Source organism: Fundulus heteroclitus, unplaced genomic scaffold, assembly GCF_011125445.2.
Source record: "Fundulus heteroclitus isolate FHET01 unplaced genomic scaffold, MU-UCD_Fhet_4.1 scaffold_129, whole genome shotgun sequence".
Taxonomy (NCBI): domain Eukaryota; kingdom Metazoa; phylum Chordata; class Actinopteri; order Cyprinodontiformes; family Fundulidae; genus Fundulus; species Fundulus heteroclitus.
This window is the reverse complement of record NW_023396541.1, coordinates 17826-40271: the sequence shown is the minus strand read 5'-3', so window position 1 is coordinate 40271 and position 22446 is coordinate 17826. Positions and strand designations below refer to the sequence as shown.

Sequence of the window (22446 nt, the reverse complement as noted above, 5' to 3'; positions counted from 1 at the left end):
AATGCCTCATGAGGCTTCATCTCACCATCACTACAGGAAAAAAACGGCCAGAAGGAACAAACCAGGCAGACAGGCGAGGAGTAGGTGTAGAATGATGACGGACAGGCAGAGAACTAAGAACAGAGGGAGGCTTAAATAGGGAGGCTAGCAGGTGAAATGAGTCTGATTGATTAATTACCAACAGGTGTGACTGACTGCAAAGGGATTGAAGGGAAGGCTGAGTGAGAAGGGGAGGAGGAAACTGAAAACTAACAATAAATAAAGTCAAATCTGAAAACTAATGTTAAACAAAAGCCAAATCAAAACTAAACCTTGACATGCCTCACCAGCATGTTGTCAAGCTCTGCAGAACTCTGCAAATGTCCTCAAAGTGGAGTCAGGTGTGTTGAAGCAGCATCTAAGGCTTCGGGACACCGGCCCTCTTGGACTGGAGTTTGAGACCACTGGTGGAGGGTGTTAGTTTAACGAGCAGCTGCCAGAGGACCACAGGAAAACGGGACAAAGTAAATTAGCATGGAGCAGAGGACTGACAGATAGCCAGCAAGGATCATAACATGAACTACTCAATGTGACCTGGATCGTTCCCCATCTGTACTGTGAGCAGTAATCTACAGACCACCAAAGTATATCAAAAATATTCAAATGACATTTTGTCCGTTAGTCTAAAATTGTGCTTCCATGAAAACAGAGTTTAATCGCTGAAGGAGGGGACATTTGTGACCTGGTTTTATCTTATTGTTTATCGATTCTCCAATTTGGTGCAGTGTTTTCTGACCACAAACCTCATTTATTTGACATTTCTTTTGTTCATGTGCTTAAAACTTAAAACTGTGCTCTGAACAGGCATTGTTGTATATTTAATTATTCCACTGCTGCTCTCATGCCATCTGGTTTCATAAATTTGAGATCTTTGAGATCTCCATTGGTTTCACAAAAGCTGAGATTCTTTAAGTTTCACTTGTACTGAGGCCCTAAACACTGTGGTCCATTAAAAGCCAGGCGCCCCAAACTTTAAACAACTTCACCTCAGCTGTCAAACATCAGTGTAGGAAAGAAGAGCAAGAGTAGAAAATCTTGATCTTTTGAAATCTTAAAACTAATCCATTTGTTGATTATATTTATAGAAATATATGGTCTTTATTTTGGCACTAAAATCAAGCCATACCAGAGGGAACCCCAGACATTCCTCTCCCGACTGACATCCTTCTGCTCATTTCGGGGAATTTCAAGGCGTTCCCTGACCAGAAGGGATATATAGTCCCTCTAACAGGTTTTGGGTCATCCCTGGGGTCTCCTCCCAGTGAGAAATGCTTAGGAAACCACTAATGGGAAGCGCCCAGGGGGCATCCTGATCAGATGTATCAAAGATGCATACAGTTTTATTTGATAGTTCATCTTTTAGAGAGAACTCACTTTGTTAGAATTGCTTCCTTTTTTAAATAATAAGGTTGATAAGTTAATAATGCATTATAATATAATAAAGTAAAGTGCATTGTTTGGCTCGTCACAGTCTTACATTGGTAGAACCGAATGTGCTGCTTCAGAGAAGAAATTATTGTGGATCTGGAATTCATTGCACAATAATTTTTAGTAATCGATATTTCTACCAACACATTTCTTAAAAAGGCAGAATTTAAATGTTGAAAAGACTAGACAAATATATTCAACATATCAAGGAAGTCCCTATAAAACTCTCGAAAACTGATACAAAATGTTCAGCTTTTTTACCTGTCATTCCTGTTCACAGAGACATTTGGAAAGGTTTTCAGCCTCGGGGTCTGTCGACAAGACGTTGGTGACAGTTTTATTGTAGCTTTACAAACCGTCCTTCCATTCTCTGGAAAATTCAAGAGAAATCTTGCCACATCGTTTACCTTTCATGCAATGCAGAAGTTTTAGCAGTTTGAGTTGTACATTTATTCACAAATCTGTGTTGAGAAGAGATTTTTAGTTTTTGGCACATAGCAGCGGTTCATAAATATACTGAAAAAGTCAGACTTTGATTCGGAGATATGTTGAAAACAATGTTCTTTATAAATATTGTATTTGTCTTGACAAAATGTAAAAGGCTAAAGCAATTTTGGAATTTCCTAAAGTAAATGCATAAATTAGGTGTCAAAGTTTGGATATTAAAGTTACATAATGAGGATTTCAGACTGATTTGCTTTGGCACCTAGAAACATGCTACACACCTGGACAAAAGTGTTGGCACCCCTCGCTTAGTGAAAGAAAAACCTGCAATGGCCACAGAAATAACTTGAATCTGACAAAAGTAATAATAAATACACATTCAATGAAAATGATCAAATGAAAGTCAAACTTGCTTTTCAACCATGCATCAACATAATTATTTAAAAAAAATAAACTCACGAAACAGGCCTGTACAAAAATGATGGTACCCCTAGACAAGAATGAACATAATGTGACCAAATGGACGTGTTAGATCAAGGTGTGTCTACTAATAAGCATCACAGGTGTCTACAATCTTGTAATCAGTCAGGGCCTATATATAGGGCCACAGGTAGCCACTGTGCTGTTTGGTGACATGGTGTGTAGTAAACTCAACATAGACTAAAGGAAGTGAAGGAGAGAGAATTGTTTCAGGAGATTATAAAGAAAATTATTGAAAAGAATATTAAAATTATAGGCTCTAAGACCATCTCCAAGCAGCTTGATGTTCCTGTGACTACATTTGCACATATTATTCATATATGTAAGATCCATGGGACTGTAGCCAACCTCCCTGGACATGGCCGCAGGAGGACAATTTATGACAAATCAAAGAAGTGGATAATACGAACGGTTACAAAAGAGCTCAGAAAAACGTATAAAGATTAAAGTTAATTTCAAGCTCCAGGAAGATCAGTGTCAGGTCGCACCATTTGTTGTTGTTTGAGTCAGAAGTGGATTTAATGGGAAAATGTCAATGTCATTGTTGAAAATAAATCATAAAAAAGCCAGACAGGAATTTGCCAAACTACATGTTGACGAGCCAAAAACGCTTCTGGGAAAATATCCTATGGACAGATAAGACAAAAATGCTACTTTTTCTTGCCAAGGCACATCAGCTTTATGTTCACAGAAGGAAAAATTAAGCATATCAAGAACAGAACCCTGTCCCTACTGTGAAACATTGAGGATGATCTGTTCTGGGGCCGCTATGACCCGGAATGATTTCCAATTCAATTGAGAGTTTTATTTGCAGGCGAAAGGAACTGCCATGTGAAAAAGGTTTGCACCGGTTTATGCCAACATATTCATGGCTGCCCTGAATAAGTGTGTTAAAAATCTTTGCTTTTTCCCTGATATTTGGATGATATCTGGGGTCTCTGCACGTATTCAGAGGAGGACTTTAATCATTTACTACACACTCTAAACATTCACAATGCTTTAATTAGGTTAAAGTCATCCACCAGGATTACTGCTGTGGATTTTCTGAACATCACAATCGCTAAAAGTCCAAATGTCAGCACTACATGCCAATTAGACATCAAAAGTTATTTAAAAAAAACTTACTAATACACACATGTCTTTATTTAAATCAAGTTTTCATCAGTTTGCAAGATTGGTCAAGTCACAATTATTGGGATCTAATAGAATTTGGACACAAGAATCAGACTTTTATTCAGACTGTTCTCTGTCTTTTTTCTGTTCATAGAAGGTACACCTGGTCTGGCGTTCTGTTAGCTGTGAAATCTTCCAGGGAAGACAGATCATCCACTATTACCATCTAATGTAGAACAGATTACTGGATCAATTTGTGCTTCTGTGCTTTTTTGTCTCTCTTGTTGTGTCTCTGCTCTGTCTTCTGTAACCCCAGTCGGTCGAGGCAGATGACCGTTCATACAGAGCCCGGTTCTGCCGGAGGTTTTTCCTTCCTGTTAATGGGGAGTTTTTCTTTCCACTGTCGCTTCATGCATGCTCAGTATGAGGGATTGCTGCAAAGCCATCAACAATGCAGACGACTCTCCCTGTGGCTCTACGCTCTTTCAGGAGGAGTGAATGCTGCTTGGAGAGACTTGATGCAATCAACTGGTTTCCTTATATAGGACATTCTTCACCAATCTGTATAATATGATTGAATTTGACTTTGTAAAGTGCCTTGAGATGACATGTTTCATGGATTGGCGCTATATAAATAAAATTGAATTGAAAATTGGATTGAATTTCATGAAGCAGTTAGGGTGCTGTTTGCAATTTTGTCCAGCAGAGGGTAGCAGCGATCCTTTCTATATGTAGATGGTTGAAGTCCTTTTCTGAATCCACACTAGCTGATGAGACCATGATACTTCTTTTTATCACCTACTCACCTGTGAATGTTCAGCTGGTGAGACAGCTGGGAAGGAACTTTGAGGGGTTCATATGTGTTAGTGAAGGGCCGACAATAGGAAGATCAGAGCTGCTTTCAGGAGGAACAGGAACCTAAAGCACCACCTGATCCAAGCCAAGGTCTGGTCAGACCTGCAGCCTTAGGCCGACGGCTTTGGACACTTTTTCAGACACCAACCATGACTGCTAAATGAGGAAACTCAAATTGTTTACTATGTTCCTCTCAAAGGTGGTAAGAAACCTATTTGGTTTATTTAATAGCATGATATAGCTGTGGGATCAGATTTGTGGGTGAGACGGCCAACACCTTGCTAACCAGACTGACTTTGCACTCATATAATGTGCGTAATAAAAAGGAAAGAAAACCACAAATTGTGTTTATGAAGCATTTTAGTGAACATCAGTGTCTTTCAGTCAGGGTTATGATCCTGGAGTGTTGTTACACTTGGATCATGGGACAGAGACAGAAGGCAGCCAGAATCTGGATCCATGGGCTTGGTACTAAAACTCCCCCAGGGCCTAAATGAGGGGTGAAGTTTGAAATTTGGGGGACAGTAGGACCCATGCATGACATTTCTTAGTTAATATTAGTCTGATATTTCTGTTCATACACAGGGAGTAAAAGTAAAAGTTTGTCAAAGGAATAATTACTTGAGTTAAGTACAGATACCTGAAAAAGCTACTTAAATACTGAAAATAAGTATTGGTGCTTTGTTTCTTCCCACCTCTGCTCATATTGTTTTCTTCCTGGCTCATTTTGAGTCTTTGTTGAAGACCATTAAATTCTTTAATAGCCTCTGTGCCCCTCATTTTGGTCCATTTCATCAGAAAGAAATCATGACACCGTCAGCATTTGAGGAAGTTGCTTATTGCGGCTGTTCTTCCTTCTGTGTCATAGCAGTTTACGGCCAGTGGAGGGCACAGCGGAGCGAAAACTGAGCTTCTGCTTCTGCACACCTGCCATCTACTCATCAGGAGGTTACAACAGGAGTTGACTGCCATTTTATATATCTATATCTATATATCTATCTATATATAGATATATAGATTTATAGATATAGATATTGCTAAAGGGCCCTTTTTGTGATATCCTCCTGGCTTGTCTAGCTTGTCTCCTTGTGACCTCCTGTAAGGAACCTCCCACTGCATCACCTCAAAACCCATTGGACAATTCTCTCCTTGACTGTTAAAACTATCCTGGGATCATAGACTTTATCTCCAGCTCATCTTTGTCTTGCTCTCTGAAGCAAATTGTCTTCTCTCCATCACCATCTGCTCCACCGTCCTGCTTCCAGCACTCCAGCTAAACCACACAACTCAAACCAGCTTCCCGGTCCTCCTGACTTTCCCCGCGGCATCATCACCTGTTTCCACAGCAGTAAGACAAAGTTATTTACCTCCTGTCCTTCTAAATTGCAAGTCTCATCTAAATCTCTTTTCTACAGTAGAATCCTGTCTTCCTGTTCCAGAAGAACCCCCTCGGCTCAGCTCCTCCTCATCATCATCATTACTTGTATTATTAAACCTATAGAATTTTCTTTCTGGTCTAATCTAGTATATCAGTTAGAAGCCAAATCCACTCATGACAGACGTGTGGGGGGGGGGGGGGGGGGGCTTGGTGGTGCTTTTGCTCCACCTGGAAAAGTCATAGCACCCCCAAGAAAATATTAGATTATTCTATTTTACTTTTAACTAAATATTCTTTAATGTTTAGATGTGATATTTTCCTCAACAAAACATCCCATTTTAATAAAAACTCAATTATTATATGCTGTAAACAAAATTAGGCAACAGGATATTGAACCTTGCTTCTGCATATTTTCCCCCACAGTAAACAGATGAAAGGAACACTTTTACTACCCAAATCTCCATGTAAAGAAAACGAATATTATCTTTTATTTAAAGCAGACTCCGACTAACAAAAAAAAAAAAAAAAGTATTAAGGAGATCAACCGTGCAGCCATCCTTCCACCGCTGCTCTGAAGGCTGATAGTAGTGGACAGCTAGAGGATCTAAGCAGAAGTCCCCAGGATGGACCAAGACGAGATTCAGTGATTCAGTGACATTTGCTGGGCATGCCGGTACGATTCCATATGTGCTGCAACATAAACTCTCCCAGCAGTTATGGCCACTCAGCATGACGTTGTTCACAAGAGAAAAAAAAGGTGAAACAAAGGCTAAAGCGCTTTCTGCATTTATAGACTAGATGTTTGTCCTTTCTCTTATCAGTTTTGAGGATAGTTTCAAAACAACTAAATTAATGTCTGATCAGTTAGGGTTAGGGTTAGGGTTAGGTTACAGTCTCCTAATTTATAGATCTAGAAGGGACAAATGATCTGACCCATGCTGTAATCACTGGTTTAGCAGAAAAAAACGTAAACAAAAAATTGGAGACACTCAGAAAGGAAGCAGATCTCTGCATCAAGACAGGAATAACACCAGCGACTATACAATGGCAGAAAAGGCAGAGCCAAACAGCTAAACAGCTGGTGTATCTTACTGTGGACTTCCTGATAGAAAGAAAAGGTGCAGAAAGCATAAATGACCTAAAGACAAAATCCTTCTAGAAAGTTCTTCAGAAACAAAAAAAAAGTTTATTAGTAACGACAGAAAACACACTTCAGCTGCTGGAAAGGAAAGAAAGAACAGGGACACACGATTAAAGAGGCGCAGGACTTACTCTCTGTAATGTGGCCCAACAAAGATGCTTCCTGGACGTCCTATCCATCGTAGCACTCTCTGTTAAATACTAAGCTCACCTTTAGCACCTGCCGGGGAAAATCTCTGGAACCGCCACTCAGCTGGATTTATAGGCGATATCTAAAAAACCTGGAGGATGTGTTTAACGCAAACATGTATTTATTAGCATTCTGAGTTTAGACAATTTATTTTAAAATAATCCTGTAAATCTTTTTGTAAATTACATATCCTGATGACTTTGCATGTTTAAAAAACCTCCAAAGTCTTTAGACCTGCTGAGGCACGAGTTCAGGATTTTTCAGCAGTTCCCCGATGCCTGCTGCACGTATCAGCTCTAAACCTTAACAGAATATTTTCATTCAAACACTTTATTTTGAGGTGGAGACGATACTTGTAAGTCATATTTGCTGCATTATCACACAGTTATCCTGTCAGCTTCAAATGAAACACCTACAACGTGCTATCAGAGTCATCAGCCTTTGCAAATTCATAAAAAGACAGCAATTTTAAACCGCTGCTTGATGTGGTCCATTTAAATAACAAAAAAAAAAACAAGCTGAAGGTGAGTTTGTTATTGTTTCAGCCAAATTACATGTTGTATATAATTCAATGACCATAATCAATCCTAACGATAAAAGATTATATCAAATTAATTTGACTGAGTTTATTTTTTTTTCCACCCAAATCTGTGAACACACTAAAGAACTTTCAGTCTTCACAGATATTCAAGACAGTTGAGTTCCGACCTTGGCTCCATCCAAATACCCAAAATAGAAGCTTATAGCTCCTGTTTCTGTCATGATTTGGGTTTGGTTATGGTTTGTGTTTGTTATTTGATTAATTACTTCACTCTCCTGAGTTCAGTTTCTGTTTTAGGTTCTGTCTTAGTTTTTGAATAAGTTGGGTTTTCTTGTGGTTTGATTTTGTTTTATGTTATAAGTTTATCCGGCCTGCTCCGACCATTTCTGTCACCAGTCTTAATTCAGTTCACCTGCCAGCATTCTTCCACCCTGTCACTCCCCTTCTCCAGTCACCATCGTTTCAGCTTCAGTTTTACTCCCAAGCACTTCCCTGTTCCTGATTAGCTCCACCCATGCTAGTAATTATTTTCACTCCATTCACCTGATCACTCTCTTACTTATACCTGCCTCTGCCCCCTGCAATCTGCCACATCATTGTTTTTTTTTCTGTGCCAAGTGGTGAGTCTAGTCCAGCTTTCTATGCTCTCTGTTTGCCTCTGGATATTTGAGTTAGCCTGTCCCCTGTTTTTGCATATAGTTTTGTCTGTGACTGCTTTTTTTTTTTTTTTTTTTTTTTGGTTATTGGATGCAATCTTCCCATTTTTGGCTTGATGCCCGTTTTGTTTTTTGCATTTTGTTAATAAATTATCTTTTACCTAACCTCTGCTTGTCTGGTTGAATACTGGGTCCCTCTGTCTCTGGTGCATGACAGTTTCTGACCTTTCATGGAGTAAGAACTCTATCGTGGGGAGGAAAGGGGCTTCGGACTGCTGTGCTGGATTAGGACAGCCTTTAACTCCGAAGTCATTACGTGACAGAAACGCTGATGGATGATTGAGTCAAATCCCGGCCTACAGCACCTCCGAAAATAAACGACATAGTCTTTGTGAAACTAAGAAAGACTGTAGTTGAAAATTGCTAAGAACTGCATTAACATTACAATCTAAACTAGGGTGACAAAGGCAAGAAATAGAATAAACTATAATTAGCTTTTAAAACATAATTTTGAATCACTGTCGAGGAAAAAAACAGACCTCACATTAACAGTGAGTGAATATAATTCTAGGATTTTTTTTTTTTTTTTTATATGAGGAACTGCATTTCCCCATACTGGAGAGAAACTGGTTTCCTGTATGTGCCAGAGTGACGATAAGGACAGAAACTCTGCAGCACTCATGACCAAGGAGCAGCGAGGGCTGGTCAGGACCATTAAAATTGAGTGGTAGGATGGGTCCTAACAAAGCTAGACGTATGAGCAAGGTGAATGTGTCTTTGGAGTAAAGCACTTTGCTGGTCAGTAGTAAAAGTTCATCCCATCCATACATCCATTTTCCAACACGCAAGGGGTCCTGCTGTCAATGCCAGTCCATTGCACATTTAAAAAAATGCTTTAGGCCCCAAAGCAACATTTTCTGCTCATGTATCTTTATATAAATAAACTGTTTTCACCTACACGCAGCCATAATTATACAGGTGGGTTTCATTCACTCCTGACGGGTGTAAACTGTTTCTGTTCGTACCATGCCACTATAAACTCAGTGTGTAGATGCGTAAAAAAAACGTCCCTTTTTAATTGTCTTAAATGCGACATGCATTGGACTGTGTTCTGCTAGGTTTGTAGATTCTTTGCTTACAAACCTCGATCCAGCAGATGCAGACATTTCTGATTTTCCCTGGAATATTGTACTCAAATTCACAAGTTTTAACAGCTTATCATGGGAGGGCACAGATTCATCACATTCAAAACAGGAACACTTGAGAAAGACGTTGGGGCTCTTATCCGTCTCAAAATCTGTACATTTGGATAAATGGGGACTCAGGAGTGGAGCTGGTGCCAAACAACTTTTTACCCAGATTAGAACGAATAAAAACATTTATGTCTCACTGCTTTTCTTTTCAGGACACGGGTTTTAACCTGTGGTTGTACGTTGGAAGCAACGTGGCAGAACTGCAGGCCGTGGATCAGAGCAGAGATTAAACCTGGCCGTAGTGTCGGAGCAGCAGGAAAATGGAGGAGCCGGCTGAGGTGTTGACGGCTGCCAGGTGTCCTGAAGCACAAACAAAAGGCCGGTTCAGGTGTCCAAAAAAAACGTTGTGCCGTTAGAGACAAATGGAGACATGATGGAGACATGATTGAAGATAATGAAAAGCAGACATAGAGCTCAGTGATGAGCTGATAGAGCTGCCGACGAACGTTTAACATCACGCTATCAAACACATACCGTTCAGGTAAAGACATACAGGGGGTGGGATAGGAGGGAAGGAGGAAGCGGGAAAACAACAGAGAACCGAAGGCTCAGGACACTGGATGAGGCAGTAACACAGCTTTTTTTCAGCCGTTCCCATCAGTTTGATCATCGTCAAAGTAAGTAAGGCACCGTTCAGGAACAACTTCATCTTTCTGCATTTGCCTTTTAACTTTGCATTTTGCAGATTTACAATTACCGGGGCATCTAAGTGTGGGAAGGTTGCAGCGCCTCATTTTATAAAGATCTGTGTTTGGGCTCTTTGAGAACTGATGGGATTGGTTGAAACTAGAGCCAAACATTAATTAGAAGACAATTTCATCTGAAAGTGAAACATCTTTGTTGAAACCTATGTTAAACTTCATGGTTTAATGCTGCCTTTGCAACACACATTGCTACATTGTGTTATTATCACAGCTAGATCTCAACGAAATGGGTGCATTGAAAAGTTTTTTTTTTTTTTTTTGGACTGGACTACATTCTGGACTTCCATTGGGTTGCTCTGTTGAAGAAAAGACCAGAACCATAGAATATGCTGGTTGTTCCTTAATGCAGCTTGTTGGCAGACGCCTCCACAAATGAAAATAAAAGAAATGTTCAGTAGCAGTTCTTTCATTCATGCAAGGCTTTTTGTCTCCATTCGCCCAAATTGTTGCACTACTGACTGCAGCGCTGCAATAACAGCGCCATTCAGCTATCACCCTTCCAGCTGCTGCTTATCTCAACACTAATCTGCTGCTGGAAAATTAAACGTTACTGATCCAATCTGTTGTCCAGGTGAACGGTGAATTCATACTCCTCCACACCTCTGCTTCTCCTGTCTTGATGTAAACGGCGTTTGACGCATTCCTGCGTCTCCTGAAATCCACAATCGTCTCCTTTTGCTGTGTTCAGAAAAGGAGACGATTGTTGTGACCTGTAGATTCTGGAGCGGGAAGGTTTTAAAAGTGTTCAAATCCAATGTGCATCTGCATTTTTCCTCGTTTTATAAATGATAAAAATCATAAAAGTAAGAATTAAAACTGAAAGTATTTTGGTTTAAAAAGCATGCTATTTCTGCACATAATTGTTTGCAATTGGATTTGCAGGATCAGAGTGTTCCTGAATACAGAACATTTTTATAAAAATAAAACATTGGAACTAAAATTTGAATGCAGTCAAAGATGTATTTTTTAAAGAGCGATAAGCGAAATATTCCCACAGGGGGAATTTGTGAACAAAAGACTGGAGAACGACACAGAGAGATGGTGTGTGACTTTATATCATATTCCAACTAAAAACATACCTTTAGTTCTTCACATCACTATTTTCTTATTATTTCTATCTAAACAATAAAATTTATCTCATTGCTCCTTCAAATTTTTGTTATTTAGCAGGAGAATATGCTAGTGACAACAGAAATCAGTTTAGTTATGATGAATATACCGAGGCACTCTGCATAGTCATCATAACCCAGAAATAAATCTAATTTTAGCTCTGGGAGAGGTCAGATGTTGTAAACCAGTACTTTACTCCCAAAGCAGCTGACTTTTGTGTCACAGGTCTTGCGTAAGACACACTTGCTGTACAGTTTTTTTCTTTCTGTAACTCTACGACCAAACCGCAAGCGTCTTTACGCAGAACCAGGCGGGCTGATCTTGCATAATACTTTTCCTCACATGAGTGAAATCTCAGACACTGATGTTCTAATTTAGTTTGGAAAAAAACATATTTATTCTCTTTATACTGCATGCTAATGTCATTGTTTGTAGTTTTAAGTGGAGTTCGGTGGTGGTTTTAACAGGAGTCACCTGCAAAAAAAAAAACGTGATCTGAAGTTTAAACCAGATAGTTCAGCACCTGAAAAACATCACTGCAGTGTAGTTGTGCACTTTTCCATAAGCCTGTAGCCTCCAGTCATGGTTTCATGGTTGGTTGCTTACATTGGGCATGTTGGAAATCCAAACATCTGCTGGAGGTAAGGCATTGCCTGCTAATTGGACCTTCTCATTGGGTGCAGTGCATGGTGGTTCATCCTTTAACCGGTGGGTTGCCGGTTTGTTCCTACCCTCTCCGTCATTGTGTCCATGGGAAAGACGCTTCACCTGCTTTGCCTGCTGTCAGTCATCAGAGTGGCATCATCTATATGGCAGCGTGTGAATGTGTGGTGTCCTCAGGACTTGATAAAGCGCTAGGCCGTTCACAAACAGGATGTGAAAGTATGTCATTCACCTTTCATTAAGCGAAACGAGTCAACAACTGTTCAGCTGCCGAGCCTTCACTTTCATGCCAAGCATGTGACCTGGCACAAAGTCAGGAACAGGTCAGATCCAATAAAACTTTATTTTACCGTATTGGCAATGAAGTGGATCTTTGTTTTCTCATTAATATTGTTTTCACAGATTATTTGAGACTTAATAAATGATGGAGGAGACGGCGGTATGAAAAGATGAGTCATTTACTCATGCAGGCTAACTTGTTTGACAAAGACATAATTCAGCACAAACCGAAAGTGTTTATTACAAACTCTCAGACGAGTGGCAGCAGCACGTCTGACGTTTGACTTCATCTGTAGGTAAGAAGCTGTTATTTTTTTTTCACATTTTGATTTGTGTCAGTTAACATTTTCTTTTTTTTCTCAGTCTGTGTTTTATAGATTTTCCATTTTAAAGTAATTTTTTCTTAGAAAAGCCAGAACAGAGAGAGTTTACATCAGTTACAATGTACATAAATGAAGCCAAGAGCTATTTAGATTTTAGATGTGGTCTTTTTAACTTGTGTTGGAGGAAAAAAAACATTTAAATGATAATAATTTTCATTGTAATTCTTGCCATTTAAATGTAGTATATATACACACACATCTGTATAGATTCAGAGATAAAAATGTAAGATATTATTGAGATTATATTCCTCAATTCATTCTTTTCATTCATTTTATGAAATCCATGGACATTCATGTGAAATTATTTAGTAAGATCTAGCAAAATATATTTAAATATGTGTTTAATCTTAAAAAAATGCACTGCTTTGAAGTATTATCACATTAAAAAGTGAGACTGAAACATAATTTCTGACCTTTGTTACGTTTCATTTTCTTCACCAAACAGAGCGGAGATAAGAAAACTAAACCCGAGATGGGACCGCAGGAGAGGAAATCCAAATCATGTAAATATTTACACTTGAAATCGCTTGATAGGTGCTTGAGCTGAATATCACATTTAGGGTGTATTTATGAATGAAGCAAAATACTTGATTTGCTGGGATCGTACATCAGCAATCTCTCTTTAGTTGTTTCATTTCCTGTCTGTGGGTAAAAGAAATTACAGAAAAAGGTTCAGTTCTGCTTTGGGGTTAAAATGATCAAAGCTTGGATTTTCGATTGTTGCTGAACATCCACTAAAAAAACGTGATCCAGTGTAGAGGAGTCAGGCTCTTCTTCTCCTTTTATTCTTAGACAGGAAATTCAGTTTTGAATTTCTAGCATAATTTAATTGTGAAGTTTAAAAGAAGGCCCACATATTTCTGAAATTTTATAGCTTCTGTTTAGATCCCAATCTGCTGTGTCAGTTTGACTAATTGGTGTTTTGTTTTATTTCTATTCCTGCATCCAGTCGCCATCGGTTTGCTGTGGCTGATGTGCTGCAGCTCCATCGCTGCCGTCCGGCTCAAGGAACATCTCGCCGAATGCTTGGAGGACAAAGACTACGACGATCTGCTGAGGACGATGAAAAACGGCCTTCCGCGTCTCAACGGCTCTAATCACGTAGTTATTGTTGGCGCTGGCATGGCCGGACTGACGGCAGCTAAACTGCTTCAAGATGCTGGGCACCAGGTACACGTAACGCACATATAAATTCATCTGCTTCCAACAACTTCACCTACATGAGAAACTGTAGTTTCAATCAAGCTTTTTAACCTGGAAGCTAATTTACCTAATAACAGATCAATTACTAATTATTATGTGTTCGAATGGGATTAGCGTTAAGCCACAAATAATTTTCAACAGACCAGGAGTTCATCCCAAAATTGACTAAGCTCCTATTTCAAATATTATTCTAACTTTTATACTTAAAGTTGTCATTCAAAAACTATTTTTGCAAGGCACTAAGGTCTGACATTGATAAACGGACTCCGTAGCTCTCACAAAGCTCATGTTTCTTTATCTGAACAAGGTGACCATACTAGAGGCCAGCGGTCGTGTTGGTGGACGAGTGGAAACCTACAGGAATAAAGAGGAGGGCTGGTACGCTGAGCTGGGCGCAATGAGAATCCCAAGTTTTCACCAGTGAGTTTTACACACAAAGGCTAGTTCTCTGCATCATCAAACCTACTATAGGCGCAGGTAGAGAAGGCTTATAGAAATTTAGTTTAAAGAGTGCAAGACCTCCTCTGGACCTTCCTAATTATTCAAGTTGTGTTATGATCAATAAATTATACGCCATATAGTTCTGCATCTTGTGCTCTTCAGCATTATACATACTTGGGAAGAAGTACATGGCTCTTAGTATAACTATATCTGGATTGATTGCACACTTTCGTTTTCAAACCATATTAAACTGCTGGTAAATCGACTTAGAATCAGGCTGGGTTTCTTTTTTCCAATTTGGGAATGTATCCATATCTGGATTGATTGCACTCTCTCCTTTGAGGCCCAGAGGAGGCTTGTTGCTGCCACAATCATGCCAACATTGGACGATGACGACGTTTTGTACCTGCACTCATCCGCTCAGAGCGATCGTCTTTGTTCAGCCGTCCAATTTTTTTATTGTCAGCTCCAAAGGTCCGGTCTGAGCTGGGAAAGAAGGGTTTTCAGTTTGCTGCTCCTTCTGCATGGAAACTTCTACAAAATGACTTTAAACTGAGGGAGCTGGTCTCCTTTGAAGCTTTTAATTGCCTTTAATGACAGAGATGCTGTCACTTTAACATGCAGTTGTTATAACTGATTATTTTATCAGTCTATCCATAAACACTGAATAGTAATCTAGATAGAAATTTGCCAGTTTTCAATCAATAAGATAAATAATATTAAACATCCCAGAAACTAAGGATAAAAATAAGCGGCAAAGCTACATGTCTATGTCCATTTGGATCAGATCAGTTTCCAAGGGGGAGGAAAAAATGGCTAAACAAGTAACATGAGAATAAAAAAATTTTATTTTTCAGAAAATCAGCACTAAAACAGGATTTATTTGACTGAAAGTTTCAGCCCAGCTTGGAGTAACAGGCTGACTCACTATCAGCTGTTTCTACCAACAGGATCGCCCTCTGGTTTGCAGAACAGCGGGGGCTAAAGTTGAAAAAGTTTAGAATGGAAGACGGTAACACCTTTTACTTGGTCAACGGGGTAAAGAAAAGAACGTATGCAGTCAAAGAAGACCCTGATATCCTCAACTACAAAGTCAGGGACAATGAGAAGGGGCTGTCGGCTGATGACCTGCTGCAAAGAGCTTTGCAAAAGGTATGTGGAAAAGAGTGAATATCCAAATAATCTCAGCTTCATGCTTAGGAAAATTAGATTGCTCAAGTCTTTTTGATAAAACTAATGACAAAGTGACAGAAAAATAGGTGTTCATCATCAGCATAAAGGAGTAGTGAAACTTAAATTTCATCTATTGGACTACTTGGTCTGTCTACGTCACCGACTTTAAATCCTCACAGTTCGTAGTTTTCAGTTGTAGCTATGCAATGATGTTGGGAGCTTGTTTTATTTTTGTATTTCTCATTCTCACACAAGCGATGCGATTTGATGCGTGCATGTGAATCCTAACCTATATATGTTGGTATCAGATAGAGATCCAAGGATTGGGTTGGATATGCATTCCTGAAAAAGATGGGGTGTACCACTGCCATCATGTTATGATATGTGATACAAATAATGCCTTGGAGTCACGCGATAAGTACATGTTTATTTTACAAGAACCACGTCCCTTGCTTTGCAAAGACCCGTCTTGTTTTCTGCCCAGAGGGTTTGTTGATTCTGCTTTGAAAACGTGTTCCTGACATATTCATTCGATAGAAACTGAACAACTGCATCAAGTAAAACCTCCGCAAATGGATCTGTTACAATGTGATAACAATATAGTTTTACGTACATTAAGCTTAGATGGTTTTGAACTGAATCTAATAGAAACCGATTCAGTTTAAACAGACTTTAAACTTCCTGTAATTTGCATTCCCTTGAAAAGCCCAGAGGGAACTCTCCTATTACTGGATAACTGCAGCGACAGCAACCACGAAGCCACAGGCTATTGCTGCTTCCACAATCTCGCTTAAGTTTTCCTTTCTTTTTTGCAGGTCAGAGACGAAGTGGAAGCTCACGGCTGCAGGGCTGCCTTTAGAAAGTACGATCATTACTCTGTGAAGGTAAAGCATCACCTGAACACATCTTGTGGATTTTTACTGGGAACAGGATGAATGGAGGACAGGAAGTGCAACAAATACAGCTTAAAATTAATGCTTATGACAATCAAAACCAACTTCAACTTTATTTATTTGGCTGATTTAACACGACTAGGGTGCTGAAAATGTGCTGAGACAGCAAAGTCCAGGAGCCAGAAAAGTAAAGCAAGTAGTTTGGGTTGGGAGACCAGCTGCAGCATTCTGGACTAACTGAGTCTCGCAAAGCAAACCTGACTAAAACCAGCTCAAACAACAACAATTATCCAGTTAGGATGGAATAAAAATGGAATAATCAATCAAAGTTTTCAAATGATAAAAATTATTTGACTCTTGATAAAAAGAAAATGTTTAAGAAAAGGATCACGGTCCAAGTGAAAGAAGAAGGTTTTAAAGTGTAATTAGAGTTAAATCTATTTCTATGGTGCATGTTAACAAAAGGCTCCATCTTATCTTGATTTGAATGAGAAGCAATTATTTGGTCACCACATAATTGCTTCAGTTTCATTCTCAATGAAAAATGAGGAAACTCGAGGCTAGACCAAAACCCACTTGAGGTGACAACTAAAAGTTGCACTTACTGAGAAGTTATAACTTCAACAAACCTCCCAAACATCCATTTCTCATTATGCCTCTTTATGTTTGGAACTAAAGAAAATGGCACCATGCAAATATTTCCTTCTTTCTATTTCTAACAGGAATATTTGAAAGAAGAAGGAAATCTGAGCCTTGAGGCCATCAGGATGATTGGAGAACTTCTCAACGAAGAGAGCCTCATGTACACGGCGCTGACTGAGATGATCTATGACCAAACAGACATCAGTGACAACGTCGCGTAAGGCCTGGCAGCTGAATGATATTGTGACACTGAGGGCGGAATATATGAATTACAGCTGACCGGAGTTGGAAATCAAACCTGATAAGTAAAAACAGAAATTTAGAAGAGCAAAAATAGATCATTGCAGCTGAACAATTTCTTAGCTTCCCATGCAAGTTTTCTATAGTACAGGTAAAATGTGCGGCTTAGTTACAGTAGAGATGAATAATGCACTCCATCAAGCCCGCACACGTTCTCTTTGCTGGGCAGGTTTCCAGAACGGAGGCCAGCATAGCAACACATACATGACTGACTGGCCTGAACTTGTTTGTTGGGTACGATGTATAGCCTGGAGTTTTTTCACTGCATCGTGAAACAGGAAATACAAAATAAAATGTATATTTCTAACCTCATCATGTAGTAGGGTCAATGCAATTTTATAAAAACATCAAAACTATTTATCATAATACTTTATAATACTACAATACTTGCATCAGTTAGTCTCAGACTCCAGGAACTTTCAGTATATACTGTATTTTTTGGACCATAAGGCGCACCTTATGAGGCACAGTGTGAATTAATGTGTCTTTGTGCACACATAAGCCACACCAGAGTATAAGGTGCATTAAATATTCTTCCCAAGTGTGTAATATCATATTGAATTAACTTACTAGGCTTATTGCTGCTAGCGCGTACTCCATGCTGCCTTACATGAATGAACTTCTAGTTTAGACATTACAGTCAGGCAGTCTGGTAGACAGCTCAGGGGTCCTATCAGGTAGTGACACAGTGTACCGTAATGCTCCAAATATCCATTGAGTGGAGCGGCTTCATCGCTTACCAAAGTCGTACTTACACATTTTAACAGATTTTAGAGCATATTGTACCACATAAAATCAGTCAGTAAGCACAACGATGATCAGTGGGACATTTTTTTATTTTTATTGCAGGGACATTCTCTTTTTAGACAATTCCCAAACTGATGCTTCTCTGAGATCATTGCTGAACTACTTCCGTCTGTGCATTACAAATTTTGTGCATCCTAAAGAGTGAAAGTATGCCTAGATACTTATTGGTTTAAAGTTCATGGATGATTCCCTCTCTTATTAAACCCTGTCTGTACTTATCATTACCAAAACATCCACAGTAACTGGAGTAATCCAAGTGATGACACCACTTTTTCTTTCTTTGTTTTTAAGGTACTATGAGGTAGTTGGTGGGTCGGACCTCCTCCCCAAAAGTTTTCTCTCCGTGCTTCATGTTCCTATTCTCCTGAACTCCAAGGTCCAGCGTATCAGCCGGTCCCACAAGGGCGTCACCGTCTTCTACCAGACGGATCAAGAGTCCTCGTTGAGCCACGTCAATGCCGACATCGTCCTGGTGACCACCACGGCGAAAGCAGCTCTTTACATGGACTTCGACCCACCGCTCTCCGCCCAAAAGATGGAAGCGCTGAGGTCTGTCCACTACGACAGCTCCACCAAAATCCTCCTGACCTTCAGTGAAAGGTTCTGGGAGAGAGATGGGATCAGAGGGGGGAAGAGCGTCACAGATGGACCGTCACGTTTCATCTACTACCCAAGCCATGGCTTCCCAGGAAACGACTCCATAGGCGTCCTCCTGGCTTCCTACACCTGGTCTGATGACTCCCTCCTCCTTCTCGGTGCTAGCGATGAAGAGCTGAAAGAGCTGGCTCTCAGAGATTTAGCAGCGTTGCATGGGGAAGGAGTAAGGTCTCTCTGCACCGGCGTTTTGGTGAAGAAGTGGAGTCAGGATCCATACAGCCACGGGGCCTTTGCTCTGTTCACCCCTTATCAACACCTGGAGTATGCCGCTGAGCTCTTTAGGAGGGAAGGAAGGGTTCATTTTGCTGGAGAACACACAGCCTTCTCTCACGCCTGGATCGAGACTGCCATGAAGTCTGCAATCAGGGCAGCTGCCAATATCAACAAGGAGGCAATAATGTTTTCAGATAGATGCAGAGGGCGAGATGAGCTCTGAAATGTGTTGGATTAGATGGATTTATTACAAAATTTTAATATATTGTTACTTTCTAATTGCTTTAAGTGAAAAATATTGTAATGCTACTTGTTTTTCAATCTATGGTGTGTTCATTTACCATTAAAGTGGGTGACTTTTTCAAGAGTTTACAACAATAAACGTCTCTATTACATTTCAAATAAGGTTTTCTAAACGGATAAACATCAAGCTACAAAAATAAAATTTGTTTCTATATTGTCCGTTTGATTAAATCGATCTGTTCTGCATATTTCTTTGTATTAAAGTATTAAGATTTTCACAACTGTAAATAAAGCTTGTTTGGCAGATTAACTGTTTACTATTTAACCGGAGTGTATTCATTATTCCACCTGTTCATTTTTATCACCTAATTAATTCATGTTCTGATTATTTATACATAGTCTATACCCGCTTCACCTTGCAGGGTCATGGGGGGGACAGGTGTCTATCTCCCGCTGATATTGGGCAAGGGGCAGGGTACACTCTGCACAAGTTGCCAGTCCATCAGAAGACATACAACCATTTGCATTCACTCATACCTTATGGCAATGTAGAGGGACCGACTAATCAAACAGGCATGGTTTTGGACTGTGGGAGGAAGCTGGAGCACCCAGAGAGAGCTCACTCCTGGATGGTGATGTCATGCAAACTACACGTATTGCTTCTGTGTATATATCCTTTTTGCTTTTTATTTTACTGTATTCTTATTTTTTGTCTGCACCATCAACACCAAGTCAAATTCCTTGTAAGTGCAAACCTACTTGGCGATTAAACTTGATTCTGATTCTGATTAGAAGAACTCCAGGCCAGTTTCATACCAGAGACCTTCTAGCGACAGTGTAACTGTGCCACCATGTCTTTATTCCACTTTGCCATATCAACGTAACAAAATGCTAAAAACCATAACAACATGTGTCCTTGCATGGGTGTTCCTGTTTGGTGTCTAGAATTAAATTAGTAAGACTTTGGAATAAGACAAGTTTCTTTTCAGTCCCAGTATTCCTGCTTTATTCATAAACTGTTCTGGTCTGATCCAGCAACACTTTAAAACTGTGAGACACTAAACAACAACGTTAGACCAGAGGGATGTCCAGGGGAACAACTCAAACAATACTGGTGAAGAGGCAAAACCTAAATAAAAAGTAGCTGCAAAATGCAGTTTTACAACTGATAAATAAGATAAGACCTCTGAAGCCAGAGGTCAACCATTGAAACCTGGTCTGACAAGTTCAAACAGGTCAGGCCCGCTTTTGAAAAAACGGGTGTCTGATAACCGAAGAACTATTCCTAAACATAGAGTCCACACGTAGCCGAATATCTGGGAGCCAAGAAATCTCCACTTTGGCCTTCCATCCAAACGAAAACTCAATTCTACATCACTAAAAACGATAATTTCTGGAAATTCCCACAAAAATGGAGATTTGAGAAAATGCCATGTTTGAGCCAATGTTTGTACAAGGCAAGATGGAGTTTTAGGTACCGGCACGTCACAGTCTGCGACAAATACTGCAAGGCTGACATCACATGTGGGATAATTTTTATAGAATTGGCACTGCAGTGGAGGAAACTGGTGTCAGAGAGGTGCTGACTTTTATAATTTACGATATGTATCCAATCAGTGTTAAACTGGACAAACTCACTGCTATGAAATCAACTGCTCCTATATGTTCAGGTTCAAAGGAGAAAGAGAGCTTGGAGGTCAAATCTTTTACACCAGCTCTCCCTTCTGATACGGAGGCACAATGCCATACAACGTCGCTGTTGTTTGGAAGGATTCTGATTGGCTAACGTAGGTTTTAGCTTATTGGTACACCGCCCCCTAGGTTTTTGGCATGTTTAAAACAAAGCTCAGAGGAATATCTGTGCGAGTTAGTGTGGGTGACAACTTTTCTGACAACCATCCCATGTGTACAATATTATTTTTAATAATGATGTGGCAGAGATATTTGATTTATGAAGACCCCGCTACATGTGAACAAGGCCATAGACACTATGAATTTTGATGATCTTACACGGTGAAGCCCTGTGAAGGGCAAACTTTAAACAAGAGATGTAAACAGACGTAGCAGAGGCCTGTCAGCCCATCCCTTGTGATGGAACTGCAACAATTATAGGACACACCCTCCAAGTTCATTTCATTAATGCTACTCAGAAAACAGGTTGGTCTACATGGGTTTAACGGCATAGAATAAAAGGCTTCAAACGCAAAGACATTTTTGTTATCAAAGGTTTTTGCAAATTTTTAATCATCCGGGCAATTACTCTGTCAAAACAATTGAGTAATGGCAAAACAGGGTTGCTGCCATTTTAAAAATAACAAAAATGTTACAGTGGTTGGGAAACCAGCAGCATGAAATGCCAGATTTCCAGAGTATTACAAAAGCATAGCGCAAGTTTCAAGATTTGTGCAGATGTCTGCCCCCTCTGGCGACAAGCTGAAATGACACCAGTGTTGTACACGCGCATGGGAGAAGAGGAAAGCATCTGCTGCTGCGACTGCAAAGGTCTTTTGTTTAAAGGTGTCTTCTGTGGTAAGAAAGCTCAACATATAAAAGTTGGCCCATGTTCTCTCGCCAATGCACCAATTAAGGCGGAGACTCAGCAGAGAATCAGAGAGCATCACACTTACGCCCAGAGTGTTAGGCCTTGAATCACTCTCTCATGAACTGACCAATCTAGCCTAAAGGCAACTAAAAAGGATAAAAGATAACCAATTTTACACGTCAGGTGATTGAAAGGGCATGTATGGGAATAAAAATAAATAACTGAACTGACAAAGACTCCTACTAGGTGGTGAAACATTTTCAGAAAAACCGAGTGAAAGCCCAGTTGCCTCCGATTTAAGCCTGTTTGCTGTTGCATTAAACCGGATAGCTGAGAATTTGCACAGCAAAATAAATAATATTTACCTTCAAAACTTGTGCTTTGTACCTTTAAGATAAGAAGATTAAAAATTCCTTCATCGTCCCACAATAGGGAAATAGGCAAAGACACAGAGTTACAAAATTTTTAATAATGTGTAGAGTTAGTTATAAAGCAATAGGGGATGAGCTTTATTAGAACAACCGATATTAAAAAGTAAGAATAAATACCAGAATTTTGCAGTAAAACATAAATACCAGCTTAAGTATTGCACAATTATTAATAATCTGACACACTCAGGTAAAAAAGATGAAATATTCTAGTTAAGCAGTAGAAACACTCTGCATTTACTTGAGCA

General features: G+C 39.7%; 1 protein-coding gene across 1 annotated transcript; it reads left to right on the top strand.

Annotated features, from left to right (window-relative positions):
• The first annotated feature begins 12532 nt into the window (after positions 1-12532).
• Positions 12533-19411, top strand: LOC118556260 (L-amino-acid oxidase-like). The gene is made up of 8 exons (XM_036129015.1): positions 12533-12569; positions 13102-13159; positions 13606-13826; positions 14167-14279; positions 15251-15452; positions 16289-16357; positions 17089-17225; positions 18407-19411. The coding sequence occupies exons 2-8, from the start codon at positions 13129-13131 to the stop codon at positions 19206-19208; spliced, it is 1575 nt and encodes a 524-aa protein (XP_035984908.1). The 5' UTR covers positions 12533-12569; positions 13102-13128; the 3' UTR covers positions 19209-19411.
• Positions 19412-22446: the final 3035 nt, after the last annotated feature.